We start from the raw sequence: 22,129 nt of genomic DNA on the forward strand, positions 1-22,129 counted from the left end.
GGGATTCTGTTGCAGACACCCCAGGAGGCATATCTACAACACATGGACTACAGCTGTTCAAGAAGGCAGCTAGCACCAACGTCTCAAGGATATCTCTTAGGAATGGGGCAATAAATGCTGGCCCAGCCAGTGATCTCAAGAATAAATATAAAACAAAATTAGAGAGTGTTATGGTTTATTTTGTGGGTTATACAACATTACCAACTCCCCTGGAAGATAATCAGGCCACTTAAACCAGATTGGATCAGCATGTCTAACAGCCTGCTCATGACACTTGCCATGCGTACATTTATCAAAAGCAGCAGAATCTCCCATTTGCAGGTTATTACAGACCTGTTGTGTATTTTCTAGAAATACTTGAGCAACCCATGCAAAAGACATCAAGTAAAAACGAGCACGCAGCTATTGTGCCATCCTGGCAGATGAGCCAAAGTAGTCTTCCTCTCTTTTTATCGCGTGATTGTAACTCCCTGCCGTTCACACCCTTTGCCAAGCAATGATGTGACACCACAGTATTACAGTACTCTGCACGTTAATGTAAAAGCTGCACCGGAGAAGCTGGTGCATTGAGACCAGTCCCATTAGTCTGTGCTCCCTCCGTTCGCATTTGTAATTGAGTTCCTTCTCACCACTTCAGGGCCCAGCTCTCCTCGGAGCTATTAACCGGGTCAAACAGGCTTGTCCCACTCCCGCAGTTCGCGTAATTGCCTTTTTAAAGTATATTATCGGACTATTTATTATCCTGTCATATTTCGCTGTCAGGCTGGCTGGAGGGAACCAAACTGAATGGAATTTAATGTTGGCAGCTCCGTCCACCTGCCAGTCTGGAAATGTCTGTAGGTGCTCGACCATTTGAAACTGGCTTATTCCAAAGACAGCAAGCTTGCTTTCTGTTTTAAATCGACGGATTTTAATAATTATCAACAATGCGAAAAGCTAACCTAGAGTATGAACGGCAAACATTTTCGCCGGGAGTGCCAATCGTTCTCATTGGCTGAAAGTGGTTTGAGATAAGCAAAACGACTGCTCCGTCACCGACTGCTGTCCTAACATATACTCGACTTCACTAATGGTACAGCGAGAACTTTGTGATAAATACTGCCGCATTCCTGCATTGGCTAAATTTGAAAACCGGAGTTTGGATGCACGATTGAATAAAGTCTGATTGAATGGACCAGGCGGTAAATCGAGGAGGAACAAACCAGATAAGAGAAGTGAAAAGTGGGAAATTACAATGAGATTCACACTAAGCAGGAAGAGAAGCTCTCGAATCCAGTACCCTGCTTCTAATATGACATTTTAAGCGATGAGCTGCGTAAGCAGGTGATTCAAGAACAAATTCTTGCAAACAAACGACTCCAAAAGGGTTAGCAGCAGGTTTGAGATTTTCTACACTTTCTCAAAAGACTTGGTACGATGTAGCACCTTTCACAATTAGGCCATGCCGAACCTCTGTACATCCAGCGATGTTATCACTTTTGTGACACAAGAAACTCGGCAGTCAATTTGCTCTCAGCAAGCTCCCACAAACAGCAATAATGACCAATAGGTATATTTTCGTACAATGCAATCTAGAATTAATGTGCTCATTTTGAAATAAATTTTATAAAAGCTTGTACTTTAAAAACAGAATGGTGGAAATACTCAGCAAGTCAGTTAGCATCGGTGGGAAAAAGACATTAACTGTTCAGATCATTAGGGGATTGTTAGAACCCATCAAAGTTGCCTGACCAGCCGATTTGCTCTAGCTTGTAGTTACTCCTGCCTCCAGATCTGCTATCATGATGTCATGTTCGTCCGTCTTGCACCATCCTCACATATTCACTGTAGCTCATCTGCAAGTGCTCTTTGTCCAACAGATTCTATTGCCCCCCATCAGTGGACAAAATCTGGCATTTGTTTTGCATTACTGCACTTTTTAGAGTTAGTTTGGCCCTTCCAATTTCAATTTAGCCCTTGATTTGTCTTATGGCCTGTGTATGTAATGTTAGTGTATGTTTTAGTATACACTTCAAAGGTCTATCTTCTACCTACTCTGGATATTTGCAGCATTTTCTGATTTCAGTTCAGATTTCTAGCGGATGCAGTACTTTGTGACAATATTAAAGGCATATCAATACTCCAAGTTTAGTATTGGTGCAAATCAATGATTTGTATAGTAATTGAGAATTTGAGGCCGTACTTAGCTGATGTGTAACTGCTAAATCTCCCTCCTAAATCTACCTCCAGATAATCTTGGTGCATTACCACGTTATATTAACCTCTGTAACACTGGCTTTTTTCACATGATAATGACTGTCATTTCATTTGGAATTAAAACTAAAAGTCAATTCAAGCAACATGACTAAACACATGTAGGTTTAATCACATAGATGTGAGTAATTGATTCATTGTAATTGCTATTAGACAAAGGAATGTTAAAAACAAACTGTTGCCAAAATACTTCTGGTAGGGTGTATGCTTTGGCTTCTCACTGATACAATGGAATTACGATGCTTTTTCACATTGCTTTCATCTAGTGTCATGAATGCAACCTTGTATTATATCAGGTGTAAGAAATACTCAGGTGTTTCTTAGACCTGCAGTTAACAAAAGCTTTCATTTAATCTTTATAAATCGATAATTGTTTAAATATCCAATTCACACAAACATCATCAAAGCCTAACCTGAGCTCCTATGGAATTACTTAAGTTGTGTTGTGATCAGAAAGCTTATTGCAAAATCAATACTGTTTATTTGCTTTTCAGCCATAAATTCATGAAAGATCTGTCCACAGGATGATCAACCAAAATGTTGTATGACATGTTTCTTTAAATAATTTCCTTCTTAAAGTTTTTGTTAAATTAAAGTCTTTTGAATTCTGCACTGCACAATACTATTCCTGATGAAGTCCCTGACCTTCATGTCAGGTATGGAAAAACATGGATTGGGGTTTGGTTCACAGATTGATTAGATCTGCCATTAACTTTGATTATACTCAAATAAATGCTAATACTTGTGCATAAAAAATCCCTGATGGTTTTGATAAGAACTTTACCCTCAGTGCTGTCCAGTCATTTAAAATTTAACTTATGAGGTAGTATCAAGATATTAAATAAAAGATACACCCTGTTAAAGGGATACAAATCTAAAACATTCTCTACAGATACCTTCTGTGCTATTGAGTATTCCCATCATTAAAAAAAATAGGGTTTAAACAGACATGTGATAAGCTTATAATGGTGTCTGAAAATACTGCAGTGGTAGATATATACAGCAACTTTAGTTTTGCAGTAAAGTGAATATACATTGATATTCAATGAATAATTAAAGATGGATTCACTCCGGCAATCTCATTTCCAAAGGTCGGCAATGGAAAAACGTATTAGTGAAAACCTTTCATCAGAGAGAAATGTCAGCTTTTGTGCTCCTGAGATGCTGCTTGGCCTGCTGTGTTCATCCAGCCTCACATTTTATTATCTTGGAATTCTCCAGCATCTGCAGTTCCCATTATCTCTCTCTCTCTCTTAGTGAAAACCTTGTTGTATCTAATATTTCAAAGCTAAAATAGAGATATCATAAATAAGGTGAGGGTAGTTTTCTGAGATTTGAGGTGAAGCACAGTGTGGCAGGCCCATTTCTAGTTTATCAGGGTGACAGTAAAACAAGAATGTCAGAGGTAACAAGGTGTATAGCTGGATGAACACAGCAGGCCAAGCAGCATCAGAGGAGCAGGAAGGCTGATGTAGGCCCAATTCTTCTGAAGCTGCTTGACCAGCTGTGCTCATTCAGCTCTACACCCTGTTATCTCAGATTCTCCAGCATTGCAGTTCCCACTATCTCTGAAACAAGAATGTCAATTGGTTTTCATGTTGATTTCAAAATTCCTAAGTTTAGAAAGACCCACATACATGAATCAACACTGACATATTATTTTATAAACAATATATTACAGAAGACAATTAGGAGTTTTGGTAAACTTGTCTTTATTGGTCAGTGCATTAAGTATAGGAGCTGGGATGTCATGTTGCAGCTGTACAGGACATTGGTTAAGCCACTTTTGGAATATTATGTTCAGTTCTGCTCTCCCTGCTTTCAGAAAAATGCCAATAAACGTGAATGGGCGTAGAAAAATCTTACAAGGATATTGCCAATGTTGGAACATTTGAGCTTTATGGAGAGGCTGAGCAAGCTGGGACTATGTTGCCTGGAGCACGAGAGGCTGAGGGATGACCTTATAGAGGTTTATGAAATCATGAGGGGCTTGGATAGAGTGATTGGTCAAAGTCATTTCCCCAGGGTAGGGAGTCCAAAACTAGAGGGTGTAGATTTAAGAGGAAAGATATTAAAGGAATCTAATGGGCAACATTTTCACTCAGAGGACAATGTACGTATGGAATGAGCTGCCAGATGAAGTGGTGGAGGCTGGTACAATTACATTTAAAAGGCACCTGAATGGGTACATGAAGAGAAGGCGTTTAAAGGGCTATGGACCAAATGCTGGCAATGGGATTAGATTAATTTAGGATATCTGTTTGGGATGGACCAGTTGGACTGAAGGGTCTGTTTCTGTGTTGTACAACTCTATGATTCTGAAAGTAATCAAAAGTTTGGTCAGTGAGATAGGTTTTATGAAGGGTCTTAAGGTTTTTAGAGCTTAGATCGTAGGCAACTTTTAAGACATGGCCACCAGTGCCGGGGCTAAAAGTGTGATTACGCAAAAGAGGTTTGAATTAGATGTGCACCGATATGTGTTGGGGCTGCGGGGCTGGAGAACATTACAGAAAGGACAGGGTGAGAGGAAGGATCCGAAAACATGCATGGAAGAAGTTCAGCCTTCGGTGTGGTTTGTGATAATACACAAATAAACTTGGATTTAAAACTTGCAGCGCCGCATTTACCCCAAAGAATTATTGAAGCGCTCTCTCTTTGTCCTTCTAAAGTCTCACAAACATCGACACATATGAAAGTAAACTCAAAGCAATTTAGTGGGTTCTCCAACAGAATTCTAATTATTTCTCAGCTATAAGCAACACAAGACAAATATTGCATAACTACCCACATCACTATGTCCTTGCATTTGGCAAGAGAAAGGATCAAATACATATCCTGTCAAAGGGGCAGGGAGAATAAACATAATTCCGCTAAACTCAGGTGTTTGCAGGATAAGTAAGGAAAAGCGTCACAGGTCCTATATTTAACATCTGGCCTAGTTACTTCACCAGACGCCAGCAACTCTTGCGTCCGCAGCTTGACAATAACTGCGACATTTGGACCTTGCACGGTTTGTGCACAAACTCATTTCTGGGTCCTGCAGAGAGCTGCAGCATCCAGTGACCTTGGTAAACGAGCCCTGACTGGCTGCATGTTGGTGCCTAGACAGGGCTCTGTCTCTGGGCGCTGATGATTTCATTAGCCGCTCACGTTACTATTAAAAGCTTTTCAAGTAGCTTCCAGCCAGATGCGGCGGCCGAGTCATTGTTGTACTTTAGTTGCAGCTGGAGTGGGCGGTAAGATCAACAAACATGGCCCTGACTTGCCACATTGAAGTGACTTTACCCGCAACCCTTTCTCAGTCACCACTCGCTCATTCAAGTTTAACAGAAGGCCCTCCGCGAAATGTAACCTTTCCGTTCCAGGGCCGAGATAGTTGAACCAAAAAAAATCTAAACAGTGCTTCAACACGCAAAATATCGATGTGCTCTCGACTGATGGTCCCCTGTTTCTGTTTCAAGGAATTTGGACTTTGATTCGCCATTGGTGAAATGAACGGAAGAACGCATCAGTTTTCAGTGTAATGTACCTTACACGAATTGTCTGATTGCCAGACAGGAGTATGTGTCAAGCTTGACACAGCGAATTGTTCACTAGAGGTAACAGGTACGCTGGGGTCCATTTCCAACGTACGGGTGGCTGTCAGGCAGGATCCACACGGCACTAAATGAGTTAGCGTCGCTGAAAATGAGCAAGTGAGCTTACATGCCAGGCTATTGTTTAAGTGCAGCTCGGCACCAGTGACAGAAAGGGAGCAATCTCGCCCACCTAGCCCAGAGTGTAAATTCAGTGCTCAAATATTTCACAGAATAAGAATAGAAAGCGCTGGACAAATTCAGCAAGTCCGGCAGCATCTGCGGAGATAAAAAATTCCGGTCAAATAACAGCACTGGAGTTAACCCTATTCCTGTGTCAACAGATGCTGCAAAACCTGCTGAGTTTGTCCAGTGTTCTTTCTAGATAGATTCCCTACAGTGTGGAAACAGCCTCTTCGGCCCAATAAGTCCACACCGCCCCTTGGAGCATCCCACCCAGACCCATTCCCCTATAACCCACACACCCCTGAACACTACAGGCAATTTAGCATGGCCTATCCACTCTCTTTATATTTCAGATCTCCAGCATCCACGGTGTTTTGATATTATTCAAGTGTCTCATGGGTTCCTTAAAAAAACCTGAGGTTTCTTTTTACATAACGATACTCAATTTGCTATATTATTTGCACTGAATTCCATGTGTCGTATCTGAATGATTAAAAGATAACTGACTGAGAGAAGAGTTTTGAATCTATGCGTAAACCACGCGCAATAAATCTGAAGAGGGAGTGTGATAAACACGTGATACTTGCAGTGTTCCAATTTTCAGTCAGGCGCTGTAAACTGCATAAAACTGCCTTGGACACTTCGAAAATTCATTTAATAGAAGTGACAATATGCATGTTCAAAATCCATGGCGAAGTGGCTGTGATGCATACTCTTTCACCCTTCAAAAACCTCTCTCTCGGTACTGAATTAAGGAATGTGTAAGGATAAAACTGTGGTTTCCAAAAGCTGAAGGTCGGAAATTATAATATCTTAACGTTAGTTGCGTTTCATTTTGGAAGCAAAACCCCTCATCCCGATCCCAAAGCGAGGCTTTTACCTTTTGTTTCAGTTCAGCGCACTGATAGAGTCAGTCACTTGTTAAGCCCTGCCTTTGCAATTTAAAGAAACGTTCGGCTCGGGCTTCCAACGACAGTAATTGGCTTGGAAGTCTAAACCCGTAAGATTGGACAAGGCACCTGTGGGCGATCACGGAATCTTTCTGTGATGATTACTGTCGTTTATTCAGAAGTCTCAAGGCGACGAGCTAAAGCCGGCTTCTGAATACAGAGATGAATGCTTCAAATAAGTGCGTTATTTACACTCGCAGCTAAAGCAATTCAGTGTCTTTGTCTATATCTGGTACCAGGCATTGGATCCCGAGCTCGTACATCTAAAAAGTAAGAATGATTCCACAGTGCCCTATGCAGAATGGACTAATGGTGTTTGACAGTCACAGTTAAAACTGTGTGAAGGGAAGAAAACATGCAATTTAAATTGACGAAATGCAAGTAGGTATGACCAAATCATAATAAAATTCAGGCATTTGGCGTTCGGATCGCGTTAAATGTAACCTCACTATTGACCAAAATTAGCCTCCAAAACTCTAAGTATATAGGTCATTAGTTGTCTCGATTTTACAGACCAGTTCCTTTAATAATGACCGTTTTGTCAGTTGTAAGAGTGGAGGCTCTGAAATAAATCGTTTCTTGTCGTTTGTAAATGCAATAAGCTTTCAAGGTGTAATGGAGAGGAGCAGCGTAGCAAAATAGAAAGTACACTATCATAAAGAATTTCGCACGTCGCTGTACAAAGCAAGAAAGATTATTTTTGTGTTTGAAGTACATTAAGATTAATATTATTTCATAAAGTAGTTAAAACGTAAATATTTTTAGTTGAAGCAGTTCCTATGTCGCACCGTATGGACAATGTACAATTTGAAGTTAACGAACTGCATACCGTTGCATTGCCTAACTACCTCTCAAAGCCTAAAATTGAGAATTACTTTTCCAAACAGTTTAGCAAGCACTTACGCGAGGGGGTGCATCCCCCTGTAAAAGACGAAGTTTATTTAGGAGTTTTCAACGCTTTCAGTCAGATTCTAAAGCTGCTGATACTACCTTTTATTAAAAAAAAAATGATTTCCAGTTACAGTGCTTAATGACAGGGAACGGAAAACTTAGTTTAGCATTAAGAGAGGTCTAAACAGTTACCTGGATTTGGAGCGACTTTAGTTCCGGGATAAATAGCTTGACCAGATTTTTGCGACAGAACATATTACAAACATGATGTTCAAGTTTCAATTTCTTGCTTCAAATTGTGTACAATGAATCTCTCATCATAAAATGTGCATTGTTCCTACTGAAATATTTATAGATAACATTTTTTCTCACGTCTGCTACACCTCTGCAACATTGTGGAAATCCTTCTAAGATCTGTACGAGCACTTCAAAACAATTGATCCACTGAGCTGTCATCAGCTAGAGTTCTTGTAAGGATAGCATGCAAATGTGTGGGGATAACACAAATATGAAATAATGTAACAATAATCTGCACTCTTAGGAACTGTTATGTACCCATGTGTACATATGCATGTGTGAATACATCCCTTAAGGGAAGAGGGAGTGTGAACTGCAGATGCTGGAGAATCTGAAGTAGCAAGGTCTAGAGCTGGATGAACACAACAGGCCAAGCAGCATCTTCGGGGCAGGAAAGCTGATGTTTCAGGCCAAGACCCTTCTTGAGAATTCCCTTAAGGGAATTCAGCTTTTCATGGGATAAGCCAAAGTAAAACTTAGGTCTGTTGGCTTGCATGTTTTAGGCAGGTGCTGATTTAACCTTTGAACTGGTGCTATACAATGTATTGTTTAATGGATTAACCATCTAGAAGCATGATAGTTCAACCAAATATAGTGCTCAATTGTTTAGTGGTGTTGAGTCCAAATGCCCAGTTTTTGCTCAGCTTTCAACTTTGCCAATTACTTGAACACAATAAGTGAAATATTTTGAACTGATTTCATTTAGTAAATTTATTTCTGTACTTTTAGTGAATGTTATTACTGAGTATTTTTTGTGTATTTTCCATTGAGTGGGCTGCATCTGTCATGAAAAAATGCCATCTTTATTAATTTTAACAATGAGACTAAACAAGATCATCCTCCTTTCCCAAGTATCACAATGCAATACTGGAACTATATTTTGCAAAGACACAAATGCAATTCCACATAAAGACATTTGGGATGAGATAATGAGGTGACAAAGTAATTCAACACATTGCAGAGGTGCTATTGTAAAAGTGGCAACCTAAGTGGGCTATTTTGTTACCAGAGAGGCAGCAGTTAACACTAATTTGTCTGCAAAGGTGTGAAGATTGTTAACATTTTGATTGTCTGATTGTTGCAAATAAGCATTTGAATTTTGAAACAGAACAGATCCTCATCAGTTAATTTTGTACTCAGATTGTGAGTACATATTTGCCATAAATCTGGAAAAAGCTAATTACAGGCCTACATATTTTTAAGAACCTGTTGGAAATAACTATCATAACTATTAACACATTTTTAAACACTCAATCTGACTTACAAATATAGTATCAAATTTGTATTTTGCCTGTTTATAAGCTTCAGTATTGCACTTATCTGTAAACAAATGTGTAACATTGCTTTAATATGAATGGAATGGTTGGTCATTCAAATATGTGAAGAAAAAGCGAATATGGTGGGCACTTATAAATTCCTAGCAGGTCATTTAGTGCACCACAGGATTAATTATTAGTCATGGATAATTTTCAATCCTACACATTGAGGATTAAAGACGACAATTTTTTAAAAATTTGAATCTATGAGTAGAAAAGTTTCATATTCCACTTTGGGTGAAAATTTGCAATGTGAATAGTTGAACATTAAGTGAAGCCTTTGTAGCTTATATAATGGAGTGAACTAAGTGAGTTTTGATGGGAGTAATTAGGCATAGTCCATAAGGCACCACAGATTTTTATTTCTGTTAGAGGGGAAATAATTGTTTTTGTATAACTTTGAAGTGCAGCTATCCACAAGCATTGGGGTTTCATGAGGGCCAGGGCCTCCATGAGCTACCATAACCATTCTGGGATGTTGCTGATTTGATTTTATGATGTTTCACCAGACTGTAGTCATCAAGCTAAATGAGCTAACCAAACCACCACTCGATGTTGATGCTTGTCACTACAACCTTGCCCTCTGATAGAGGAAGGCAATCTCTGAATTGGCAAAGTAGTAGTTAAATCTGGCTTGATGTCAAAAGTACTAAATTCTAGAACATCTAGTTGGAGAGCCTGATTATGAATCTGGAAGACATTGGCTAATTTAATGAAGATCATAAAAATGAAGCTAGATATTGCTGTAAAGTGGCAATGCAACAAAGAAGTTGGATACATTTGGTACCTTTAACATGGAAAAAAAAATCCCAAATTGTTTGATAGGAATATATTAAATAATTCTTAATGCTATATCACAGAACCAGGGTGGCAGTTGGACAAAACTTAAATAGCTAGTTTTAGGGAGCATCTTAAAGGAGGAAATGGCAGTTTGAGTGATGAAGAGGTTTGTGGGCAGAAATCGGGAGGCGTTTTGTGGTGGAGTTCTAGAGTTTTAAGGTAGAGTAATTAAATTTTGGTTGGTCAAGAGGGCAAAATTAGAAAAATACTGATATTCAAGTGTTCTTTCATGGAGGATTTTACTGAGATAAGAAACATCAACCCCTTAGAGAATGTTGAAAGCAAGGGTGAGACTTTTTTAAACATTGAGGTGATTTTAACATGGAGAGAATATAGGCCGCAAGCATTGGGTGCTATGTGAACAGGACAAAATATATAAGAACACAATCAAAGGTCATTGTTGCAAAGATATACATAAAAAGTTTCTTGAGACATATGGAAAGGTGAGTGAGGATATATTTTTTAAAAGCATAGAATTGAAAACATTGATTGGCAAATAATTTAAATGTGTCATGATAGAAGAGAGGATAGAAGAGAGAATGTATGGGTGAGAACACTTTCAATGAACAAAATCACAGTGACCTTAAGTTATAAAACTGTCATATGACAAATTGGTGCACACTGTAAACTTAAGCAAATGAAAAACAAATCAGATTTCTTCAAAGTAAAATGTTGTAAGTGTTGTCAATATGGAAAATTAGAGGAAAGTTCAGAACCATGTAAATTATGTAGTTCTAGAACATGTCTACAGCTTTTACCAAATGCATAAACAATGATAATACAATACCAAAATGGACCACTACTTAATACCTTTCTGTTCTCTTTACAGGATGTAAAGATAAGGTGCTGACTATTGTTGAAGTGTACCACACAATAGTTATCATCCCAATTTGAAGCAGACACCACCAGAACTGCAAACATTATGAAACTGATAATAAATAATGCTGATTCAAAAAATTACAAGCTTAGACACTAGAGGTGAATACAAAGTTCTGTCCTTAAATGACAGTGATGTGTATATGTGGGGATGGTGGTAGAGTGGTGGTGAATGCTGTGGGATGGGGAGGCAGGGATGTTCCTGGCATATAGTACCTGTTCTGTGTTGTACACACATAAAGCTAGCTTGATCTAATTTCAAAAAAACATTGGTTGCATGGTAGGGCAGCAAGACTTGCTGCCCATTTAGACTTACTGCTATGTCATACATAACATAAAGTAACAAATAAATCTGCTATTAACAAATGGAAGCACCTATATTGGCAGTCAATAGCTCAGTTTTAACATTACATTACACATTGTTCCTCTTCAGTTATGGAGAATTGTGATTGAAACTTCCATATGACCATGTGTAATTGCAAGTTTAAACTTATATGTTTAGACAAAAACTTGAAACATCTGCAACCTCATAGATACACACTCTTCAATTCTTCCATAGGCCATTTTGCTATACAATTGTTCACCTAAGCATTTGTTTCAACAAGAAAATGATGATCAGTGTGCAAACCAAATGAAAATTCATAATATAAGGGAACAAACCTAAAGAAATGTGGTCAACAAGTCAATAAAACAAATTATCTGCTGATATATATTCAGTCTGTCATCATTCACTGTCCAAAATACTGTGAATGTCTAGACGTGGAAACCTGAAAGATTCATCAGTCATAAAAGTTGACAACATTGCTAACTCACTCCATAGATAGTACAGTATGGATGGTTGATTATCCCTGCAATTTTTGATGAATGAACTGGCTTAATTTAAAGATAGGCTATGGGGAGTCATCACCAGTGTACTAACATTAACATTATTTATCCCTCAACCTATGTCAATGAGACAAATTATTTTCCCTTAATACAACACCATTTTGTGGTGTTTGCTGTGCACAGATTGACCACTGTGCTTCCTGTACTGCAACAGTGACTATGCTTTGAAGGTTCTTGTTGTCAGTTTGAGAAGCCAAGGTGATTGTCAGAAATGCTATATGATTACAAATCATTCATCCTTTTAAAAACTTCTCTATACAGCAGATATTATTATGTTGTGCCTGCTGTCCCAGTAAATGCAGGCAAGTTTTTTTGTGTGTTTCACCTGTGTTGCAGGATGGTGTTTACCATTATGATGCATAATATCTAAACTGCTACACCATGCTCTTATACTCCAGATTTACAACTTGCATGATTGTGCTGATAATCCTATCCCTTTTCCTTCTCAATTTGTAAATGCAAAATTCAGCTATATCTTTATTATTATTGATATAAAAAGACACAGAAGCAAAAATCATCCGTTTTCATACTATTGACCAATTTCACTTTTTTAGCTGAATAGATGTGGGATTGCTCATATCAGATGAAACTTCCTTAAAACTCATATCTACGTGTTTGGATTTTTAAAAGACATGTAGTCATTGAATTTGACTGTCACAGTCCAGGCAAGCATTTATTATCCATTCTTCATTGTCCTTGACAAGTCAGGGAGCCACATTTTTGAACTTTTGCAATACATGTGGTGGAGGCACACTCGCGTGCAACCCTTCTGCATTGGTTTGACACAACTGAGTATCCACAAGAGGACAGACAAAATCAGCCCCAGTGTTTGTGGTCTGAAGTCATGTGAACATCACACTGGGTAAGCCAAAATTTCCTTTCTAACGGGTATTGTTAAACAGGATATGGTTCACAATAATCAAATTGCTTTATAGTTGCCAATACTCCTTTCTTAATTCAATGTTGATCATTTTTACCAGCTACCACAATGCAAATTGAATTCATTCCTCTTACTCATTATTCCGGGTCTCTGGATTGCTAGTGCAATGATAGCAACAATGCTTCAATACTCCCTAAAATTCAAATTAATGTCATTCGAGTGACGGATAGTGACATCCCATTCCACGAGTGAATAAAAAGAAAGTTATTATGGGGCATTCAGTTCAATGACCTCAAGCAGATGAACCAAAAGAAGAATATTTGTCCCACTGTGAAACCAATAGCTATTATTTTCTAGAATACACAACAGTGGATATTTCCAAGGATGTCATTTTAATGCAAACACGTAATAGTATGGAGTCAGCATAAATCCTGCTTTCTCTCGGAATCATTCAGATGAACTCGCCCATAAATGAACTTGATTTGTCTTCAAGCTGGACTTCATCTGGCGTCAAATCGCAGTTTGGTTGTCATAGCTGCAGTTACTCGGTTTAGTAGTTTACTACATTTGGAAGCAAGCTCTTCACACTTTTGCTGACATTGGACGGATGCTTTCGAGTTAACGTCTTGGAAACTACTTTTTATCAATGTTATAGTAGCATTAAGCTACAGTTACCATCCCATTTTGCACAGGCAGGCAAGTTAAAACTCACTGATACCAAATAAAAATGCTTAGCATGGAATTGGTTATTTTTCCATTACGAATGGCCCGCTGGTTTACCTACTTAACAATGGTCACCACACTTTCAAAAGTCGCTTATCTGATGCAAGGTCCTGTCTGACGTCACATGAATTTGAAAGAAGGGAAATAAATGCTAAATCATTCTTCCGTGTCCAATAAAACAGCACGCTCTGAACTTGCATGCTGCCTGATGACATTTGTAAATCAGATAATCTGCCACGAAACTAAACGTCTGAAACTACGACTTATATTCTGTCAACAAGGGCGCAAACCCGGAAATATTAATCTATCTACCCGTGGAGCAAGTTTCATAAATTGAAGTCCGGGATATAGTTACAAGTCATTGAAATCTTTCTCGTTTTGGGCCAGCTGGCTTACTTTTTTTTGTTTTTCTGCACAAAGCAATAGCATTTTTTGCGGCAGTTATAGATTGAATAAATAATTCTATATGCTTGGTATTATAATGATAAAATATATAGAGAAACAATTTAAATGTTTTTGTTTTAACATCAGCGTTTGCTTAACGTCAGAAAATAGACTGTGTTTTCCATTGTATCAAGAAACTATATTGTAACAGGTCATTTACAGTTAAACATGCACTTCATTTGTCCTAACTTTCAAAGTTTGAAATGTTATTAACTGAAAATATGCTGCATAAATTCGAAATTTCCTATGAGCTTATATCTGATAAAGCCCGCGTTAGCGTAGCAAATTCTGTATTTCAAATTCTGTATTTTGTCAATTAGTTACCTAATTTTCAAGATTGTCCGAATGGGTTTAGTTCGCTTGCAGTTTGCTGTACACCATTCTTGATTGCAGGAATTCGTTGCATCTGTGGCGGACTTTTCCCATTGCAACTAATTGTGTCCTCTTTTAAATCCTCCTGTAATTTGACTTCACAGGGATTATGCTTTTACTGCCTAACATTTATTACAAAATTTCGAAACTCACGCAATATCATTTTGAACCCCTCAAATTGCAAATTCATATAAAAAAGTAAACACGACTGGGCGGAGCTGCTCTTCCTGATGTGAGGATGCCATGTGTCCTGCATTTGAAAAAGAAAGAATGATCAGATTTTAACAAAAACGGGAGAACGCTGCCTTCTGGTCTCATCGGCCAGAACCGTTTCACCCTCACATTATTTAATCGATTAGCAGCAAGAACAAAAAAAATGGCAAAAGGGGGAAAATAAATAAATGCTGTAAAAGGTTCATAATTGAAAGTAGAATGTATGTAACCTGCATTTTGAAATCATGGTGATAAGGATCAGTAAACCAAAAGCACAAACCGGTCGCCACCCAGATCATGGTATTAAACTGTATGAATTCAAATTGACTTTGAATACATTTTCATCAGTGGTTTGCGAAGATGCCACCTTAACCATCCCGTGCATGGTAAGTTTGGCTGATTGTCAAATGTGTTCCAATAAACAAAATCCGTTTCACTCATCTCTCCACATACTAGCAGAATGCATTAGATCTGTACTAAGTAAAATGGGAATTCCCTTGGCACAGCGAGTTGATTAGCTGCATCAAACTCTCTAATTCCATTTCAAGTGGTCCCTGAGAGAAATGCGAGGGAACGGAAATACTGCCGGTGGTTTAGAATGACTTCCCACAACTCGAGTGCAAGTTAAAACGCTCAGATAAATTCACCCTTTATTTTAGAGCGAATTCTAAAGTCTGCTTCATACAAAGACAGATGTGACTTTCCAATCCACAATTCGCTCCAAATTCCAAAAACGAGGATAACCTGAAGAATTTAAACGAATGGGACTATTGATGAAAATTAAATGGATAATCTGATTTGGGTTTGGAAGGATTAGAATTAAACAGAGCTGCCTTAAACTCTGTTTTTAATCACAGGAAGATCTACGGCAATTTTTCGTGTTGACCGGGGTGGATAGTTGTGTCTCTTAACTGTCATTAATTGTGAAAAAGCAGTTTGCAATTGTGCATTTTTTTAAAAAAACGAAGGTTTCATGTTTGCTGACCGGGAAGACTCGTTCTGGGGATTTGACAATATTTGCTTTATGGCAGCTACACTCCATTGGGGGAAAAAAATCACTAATTTGCTAATCTTACGTCGAAAAGTGCCTAATTCCATTACCTAGACTCTGCACAATTCTGCACCTCAGTATTCACAGGTAAATATTGAAATCGGTGCCCTGATACACGACTTTAGAAACATCGGACTCATTTTTTAAAACTAACTGAATCACGGAAAGAATATTCCGCCGGCGGCAAAAACGAATTTATTTCCGCATTTCACGTTCAATTCAACAGAAATGCAGATAGTTGGCAAACATGGATTGGCAAAGTCCAATCCAGAGATCACAGTTAGTCTCATTCCAAAGGGAGAAAGGAATCTAGGAAGGAAATGTCTGGAACTTTTAATAGCTGACGCTGTGTAGGTAGAACTTCTGCTTCCTCTCTGTAAGAAGACAAACAATTAGTCGGTTTAATTCAGGAGCTGAGAATGCCGTTCATTCACTGGGGTCACCTGACGTACATTTCAGAAATATAGGAGGAGATGCCCGTTCACTGAGACTTTTTAATGCGTTGCACTTTGCTGTTATTTACGCAAACATTAATGGCAAGTTATCACAGAGTTTGCAATGTCTTACGATGCTGAGAACTGGAGCAGTGTTCTGGATAGGACAGAATGGGTCGGGATGTGGGGGCGGAGGGTGGGTGGCGAGCGCTCCTCCCATCTGAATGCATCCAGCCTCTCTGGCTAATGGATGAATGTGTCGGGTTTCGAGACGTGGTTAGCAAAGCAATGGCTTGCGTTGTCAATTGTGTGACACGTCGCCTTTCATTCGTCCCCTAAGGATCTCCACAGCAGAACTGGCATCATTCCGGCTGAAGGAAACCAACTGGGACCCAGGCGGCTGAGACTGGGCGGATATCTGCGCAGAGACAGACAGAGAGGGAGAAAGCTCCGAGCCCAGGACCCGGCGCCTTTCCCCGGTTTGCGGCTTTCACCCTTGCAGTGAGTGAGAGCAGCTCAGGATGCGGCAGGGAAGGTTATAGAGTCCAACGCGAAAAGCTGTCATGATCCTCGGAAAAGACTGGAAGGACAGGTACACTTTCAGTAAGAACTGGAGATAGCAGTTGGGGTCCCACACCCCCCTCCCTCCCTCTCCACAAATCTTTACCGTGCAATTTAAAAACTTCCCTTTTCTACACGAGAGAATCTCCCAAGAAGCAAGTAGCGATGGCAACGCTTATAAAAAACAAGCTTTCAAATGTTGCTACTTCCGTCTCGAACAGATCTCAGGCTAAAGTTAGCGGGGTGTTCGCCAGAATGGGCTTTCAAGCGGCGACAGATGAGGAAGCTGTAGGATTTGCCCAATGTGATGACTTGGACTATGAGCATCGTCAGGGTCTACAGATGGACATTTTGAAGCCTGAAGAGGTGAGCGGAGATGCAGAGCCAGTGGCTGAGGGCGATAGTCACTACCAGAGGGACGGGACTGGTCTGCCTCCTTCAACCTCCAAGGATGGAGAGCCGTGTGTGGAATTAGCAGCTCAGGGGAAGCCCAAAATCACTGCCTGGGAAGCGGGCTGGAACGTGACAAATGCCATCCAGGTAAAACAGACATCTTTTTCCATTCATTACTTTAAACAGAAAACGAACACTTCATCTCACTGTAGTGGCGAGCAGCAACTTTGGCTCTCAGTTGATGATAAAATAAATTCAAAGTTACAGTGATTCAGATCGCACCTGATCTCTTCATTGTCCTCTGGAAGAATAGAATTATGCGAATGTGCCATTAAATTAGAATGGGCTGTAATTGATAGACAATCTGAGTTTCTAAGATCGTGCGGTTTGTTGCACCCGATGCATACCCTTGAAACTGAATGCAGAATAACGAATGCCATAAAAAGTAATAATAGATTAGCTACTGAAGATTAATCGTTTACTTTGAGCAGCAATAACCTCCTCAACAACATTGAATGCAGGCTGTTATAAAAGGCATAATTTATGTAGCATTCATTAGATGACTATATAATACAGTTCAGCTGCAACATATAATCTTTCGCATGTCTGACTAATATTTCCTGCACTGTAAATCTGTGCCCAGTTTCCTGTGAGAATTGATATTGATTTAAAAAAATCTGTCCATATTGCACTGTCTGTCTTTCAGGGTATGTTCGTTCTGGGTCTCCCCTATGCTATCCTGCACGGAGGATATCTTGGTCTGTTTTTAATCATTTTCGCCGCGGTTGTGTGTTGCTACACGGGAAAGATCCTGATTGCTTGCCTGTACGAGGAAAACGAAGACGGCGAGCTGGTGAGAGTAAGAGACTCCTATGTAGACATTGCCAATGCCTGCTGTGCCCCTCGCTTTCCGAAGCTGGGTGGCAGGGTCGTGAATGTAGCCCAAATCATTGAGTTAATAATGACCTGCGTTTTGTATGTGGTTGTAAGTGGCAACCTTATGTATAACAGTTTCCCGAATCTGCCCGTCTCTGAAAAGTCGTGGTCTATCTTGGCCACTGCGATACTATTACCTTGCGCGTTCCTCAAAAATCTCAAAGCGGTGTCCAAGTTCAGCTTGCTCTGCACTCTGGCACATTTTGTAATTAACATCTTAGTGATCGCCTACTGCCTGTCTCGAGCCCGGGACTGGGCCTGGGACAAAGTCAAATTCTACATTGATGTAAAAAAGTTCCCAATTTCCATCGGTATTATCGTCTTTAGCTACACGTCACAGATCTTCCTGCCGTCGCTGGAGGGCAACATGAAAAGCCCCAAAGAATTCCACAGTATGATGAACTGGACTCATATAGCAGCGTGTATATTAAAGGGACTGTTCGCCCTGGTAGCCTATCTAACCTGGGCAGATGAGACAAAGGAGGTGATCACAGACAACCTGCCCTCCACTATTAGGGCAGTGGTCAACGTTTTTCTAGTGGCCAAAGCTTTGCTGTCCTATCCGCTGCCATTCTTCGCAGCTGTAGAAGTCTTAGAGAAGTCTTTTTTCCAGGAGGGCAGGATTGCAATGTTTACGAATTGTTATGGGGTAGATGGTAAACTCAAATCATGGGGCTTAGCTTTACGCTGCATACTGGTAGTCTTGACCTTGTTTATGGCCATGTATATCCCCCATTTCGCTCTGTTAATGGGCCTGACTGGGAGCCTAACGGGTGCAGGTCTCTGTTTTCTGCTCCCGAGTCTCTTCCACCTCCGAATATTGTGGCGAAAACTGCAGTGGCATCATGTCTTTTTCGATGTCTCCATATTTGTCATCGGTTCTATATGCAGTGTGTCCGGCTTCATCCATTCGCTGGAGGGACTAATTGAGGCTTTCGCCTCCAACACAAGCGACTGAGAGCCATTTGGGCTACATCCCTCCCCGATCCCCCTTCCACCCCCAAGATCCACAAAACCTTTCAGATAGGCGCCCATTTTAATTTTGCGCAGACTCAAATTGTTACTTAAAAACGATGAAGCGCAGGAACTATGAAAAAAAATTACAATTCTGACCGCATTGCGGCAACTCATGCAATTGTAATTCGGCGTTTTGCAAATGGAGATGACAAGGCCAACCTTCAAAAACACTTTGAAATATTTCCACAGTATTTCAAATATGAGTACTGGCGGGCTTTGTTGTCACCAACTCGCATCCCAACATTATTAGGTTTCGACAACGAGGCCTCTAGGCAAGAGACTGGGAACGTCTTAAAATCCATGTTTATTATATGGGAGAGGAATATATGTGCTATCCAAGCGATTATTTCATGAACATGTGGAAATGTTTTAAACCGTCTGTGTGGTGTGGTTATACATGGCGGAATGTATAATGCGAAGTTTAACTTGAAGTATATATTGTGTAATATAAAGATATATATATACATATATGGCAAAATAAATGACTATCTAGTATCTTTTGGTGGTGTTGTTTCTAACGTTGAAATCTGTGGAATTACAGGTATTTTGATCAGTGAATGATCATTGTTTAAAATAGATTGAATATAAATTTCCACAACTGATGATGTTCTTTTGACGACTTTGAGAGATAATGGCGCTTGTGCTCTCCGTGTTAACAGTGATACTTAAGGCACAAGCCGCACATTGTTTGCATATGAATGTTCCACCTACAGGGTCGACTCCAAAACGACTTTAAGACTTCTGCTTTTTTTTCCAACGACAAAGTAGAGAAACCACATACATTTTAATTTCAGACAGTTAGGCAGGAAACCATACCAACTCATTGCTAGATTAACAACGCATATATCAAAAACGTATCAAATTAATCGATAGAAAAACGAACTATTAGTCGATTGATGAATCGCATTAATCAGCACAATTGAAATCTCACCCAGCAACGAGATACTTTATTTTACTATTATGTAACTAACGATATTTAATTTCACGACAGATTACAGGCTCCGTAACGATTGCGGGATCAACACATTTAGGTTTAGGTAGTACGAATCTGCGGAATTAAAATAGGGACAGTGATGTTATCAATTATCAGAGCGTATTTTGGTGAATTGTTAAATGTAGATTCTCAATTTATATATCTGCCACATCCGCGTTTCAAGATCGTATTTAATTAATGCAATATCGTGTTCGTCAGAGTCACTTGATCCCAGTACATGCAGTTTCTTGTATCGAGACTGATTATTTTAAAAGAGTAGTGTCATTGGAAAGGGGAAATAGAATGAAGAACGGGATTTTATAGAATTGGTACGAAAGTATTTCACTTACAAAGGAGATAGGCTATAATTCGCGCTGAATCGTGGAATCAACCACGTGCATATATTATTTATAGATACTTAATATTTTCATGTTTATTTTGCCATGCGATTTTAACGCAAGAAACCTGGACTTCAATTTAGGACAGATGAGTTATTGCCTTCTGTATTGGTAGATAAAAGATAAAATCAGATGGATGAATAACCTTGCAGGAAATTGGTCGCTGCTCCTGGTGTGATAAGACCGTTTCGCAGTTCGTTAACCACTCTCAGCATTTTCCCCGAAGATTTCATGGACAAATACCAGAAACTCCTATCTCTGACACAACACCGATGAACTCACACGATTTTATAAAACTGTATTTGCATGTTAAAAAGCAAGTTAATGTCTGTTGTTAGATACTGAGTGAAATAATGTATAGCAAATTTTGGTAAAGATTCGAATTGTGCAGCCGCAGGGATTGTTACAGAAAATGTACTTTTTCACTGAAATGCATTGTTCTCGCTAACTACTTAAGGGTGGCTTGAGCACAGGTAACTATCAACGTTCACCTCAACCCACATCCTGCGTCTGCTCATTGGGAATGGGGCCAATTAAATTGTGCTTACAGAGAATTCGATGGCCAAACGGGCGCTTTCAATTTTGGAATGGTTCTATGATTCTGGATGGTCATATCCCATTTAACAGGGGAATGCAATTCGTCACAATTTCTACAGTTAACCGTCACCGTACCTGCAGAAATGTCAATGCATAAATGGGTTTAACCGTATTCAGTTGATTTCCATTACTCACCCTTTTATTTAAGTCGATGCAATAATAATGCTTGTATTTTCAAACTAGTAACCTGGGACATTTTAAGATTATATTTCAGTACTATCTAAATACTGATCAACCAAAATACGTCTTGCCCACGTGCAACAAAAAAAATCAAGGACGTAACTCCCGCAATCGCAGCATTTTGGCTTTATTGTAATAAATCATACAGTTTTATTCTGTTTGGGCTGAAATAACTAATCTAAAACCTTGCTCCATCCAGGTGCAGGCGGACGTTAAACGTTTTAGTATTTGGTATTGTTTATGGCGGCAAAAATAAGAAATTGTCACGAGTTTATTTGAAACCTGCATTCAACGTTTTCACTGATAAATATGTTTCTAGTTTTAGCTTCTTTTCGTATCGAATTTGTTCTCCGATAGCTGGCGAAAAGTGACAACTACTTATAACACACAAAGCTTTCTTTGTTTTGTTTTAAAATATTCTGCACTCTGTAAATCTCCTGTACTTGCTCCTAACACAGCACACCTGATTTGCAATAAATGCAACTTTGTATGGACCCTATATTTCCAAAGAAAAAATAAAAACATAATTAAAATCGTCTTTTCGTAGCAATTGGAAGGAAAGTCTGGCTGGAATTTAAATTTATTGTTCAAACACAGAGGATGAAGTCGGACAATCGGCCTTGTTTCTATCTCAGAAAGGTAAAGCAAAACGAGTGCCTCTTCATTTCATTACTTGCGTTCAAATAAACACGAAATGGAGAATTTTATTCGAATAATCCATTCTTTTGCGTTGTATTAACGAGAAAATTTCTTTCACCCACAAACGAAGAAGGGAGAACTGACAAACTCTATTTAATTGTAGTCTCAGGCGGTAGTACGGAAGGTTTGTTATTGCCCTTGCAGTGCTTTGCAGGAATTATCAATTTTTAGTCTGAAAGTACGAATTTT

The 22,129-nt window shown here is 39.3% G+C and overlaps 1 protein-coding gene across 3 annotated transcripts; it reads left to right on the forward strand.

The window, feature by feature from the left end:
- The first annotated feature begins 6,907 nt into the window (after window positions 1–6,907).
- On the forward strand, window positions 6,908–21,774 carry slc32a1 (solute carrier family 32 member 1). 3 transcript variants are annotated; one of them, XM_048550351.2, is made up of 4 exons: window positions 6,908–7,349; window positions 11,138–11,286; window positions 16,527–17,287; window positions 17,847–21,774. In XM_048550351.2, the coding sequence occupies exons 3-4, from the start codon at window positions 16,913–16,915 to the stop codon at window positions 19,032–19,034; spliced, it is 1,563 nt and encodes a 520-aa protein (XP_048406308.1). In that variant the 5' UTR covers window positions 6,908–7,349; window positions 11,138–11,286; window positions 16,527–16,912; the 3' UTR covers window positions 19,035–21,774. The 3 variants fall into 3 exon arrangements, with proteins under 3 accessions (XP_048406308.1, XP_048406309.1, XP_048406310.1); XM_048550352.2 differs by having other exon boundaries at window positions 6,908–7,345; XM_048550353.2 differs by having other exon boundaries at window positions 6,908–7,234.
- Window positions 21,775–22,129: the final 355 nt, after the last annotated feature.

Source organism: Stegostoma tigrinum, chromosome 19 (genome assembly GCF_030684315.1).
Source record: "Stegostoma tigrinum isolate sSteTig4 chromosome 19, sSteTig4.hap1, whole genome shotgun sequence".
Classification (NCBI taxonomy): domain Eukaryota; kingdom Metazoa; phylum Chordata; class Chondrichthyes; order Orectolobiformes; family Stegostomatidae; genus Stegostoma; species Stegostoma tigrinum.

Excerpts from the sequence above, each read along its gene's own strand:
- slc32a1 (XM_048550351.2), top strand. The coding sequence starts at position 16,913 with ATGGCAACGCTTATAAAAAACAAGCTTTCAAATGTTGCTACTTCCGTC. Across the intron at positions 17,288-17,846 it reads ACGTGACAAATGCCATCCAG|GGTATGTTCGTTCTGGGTCT; the intron begins GTAAAACAGACA and ends TCTGTCTTTCAG.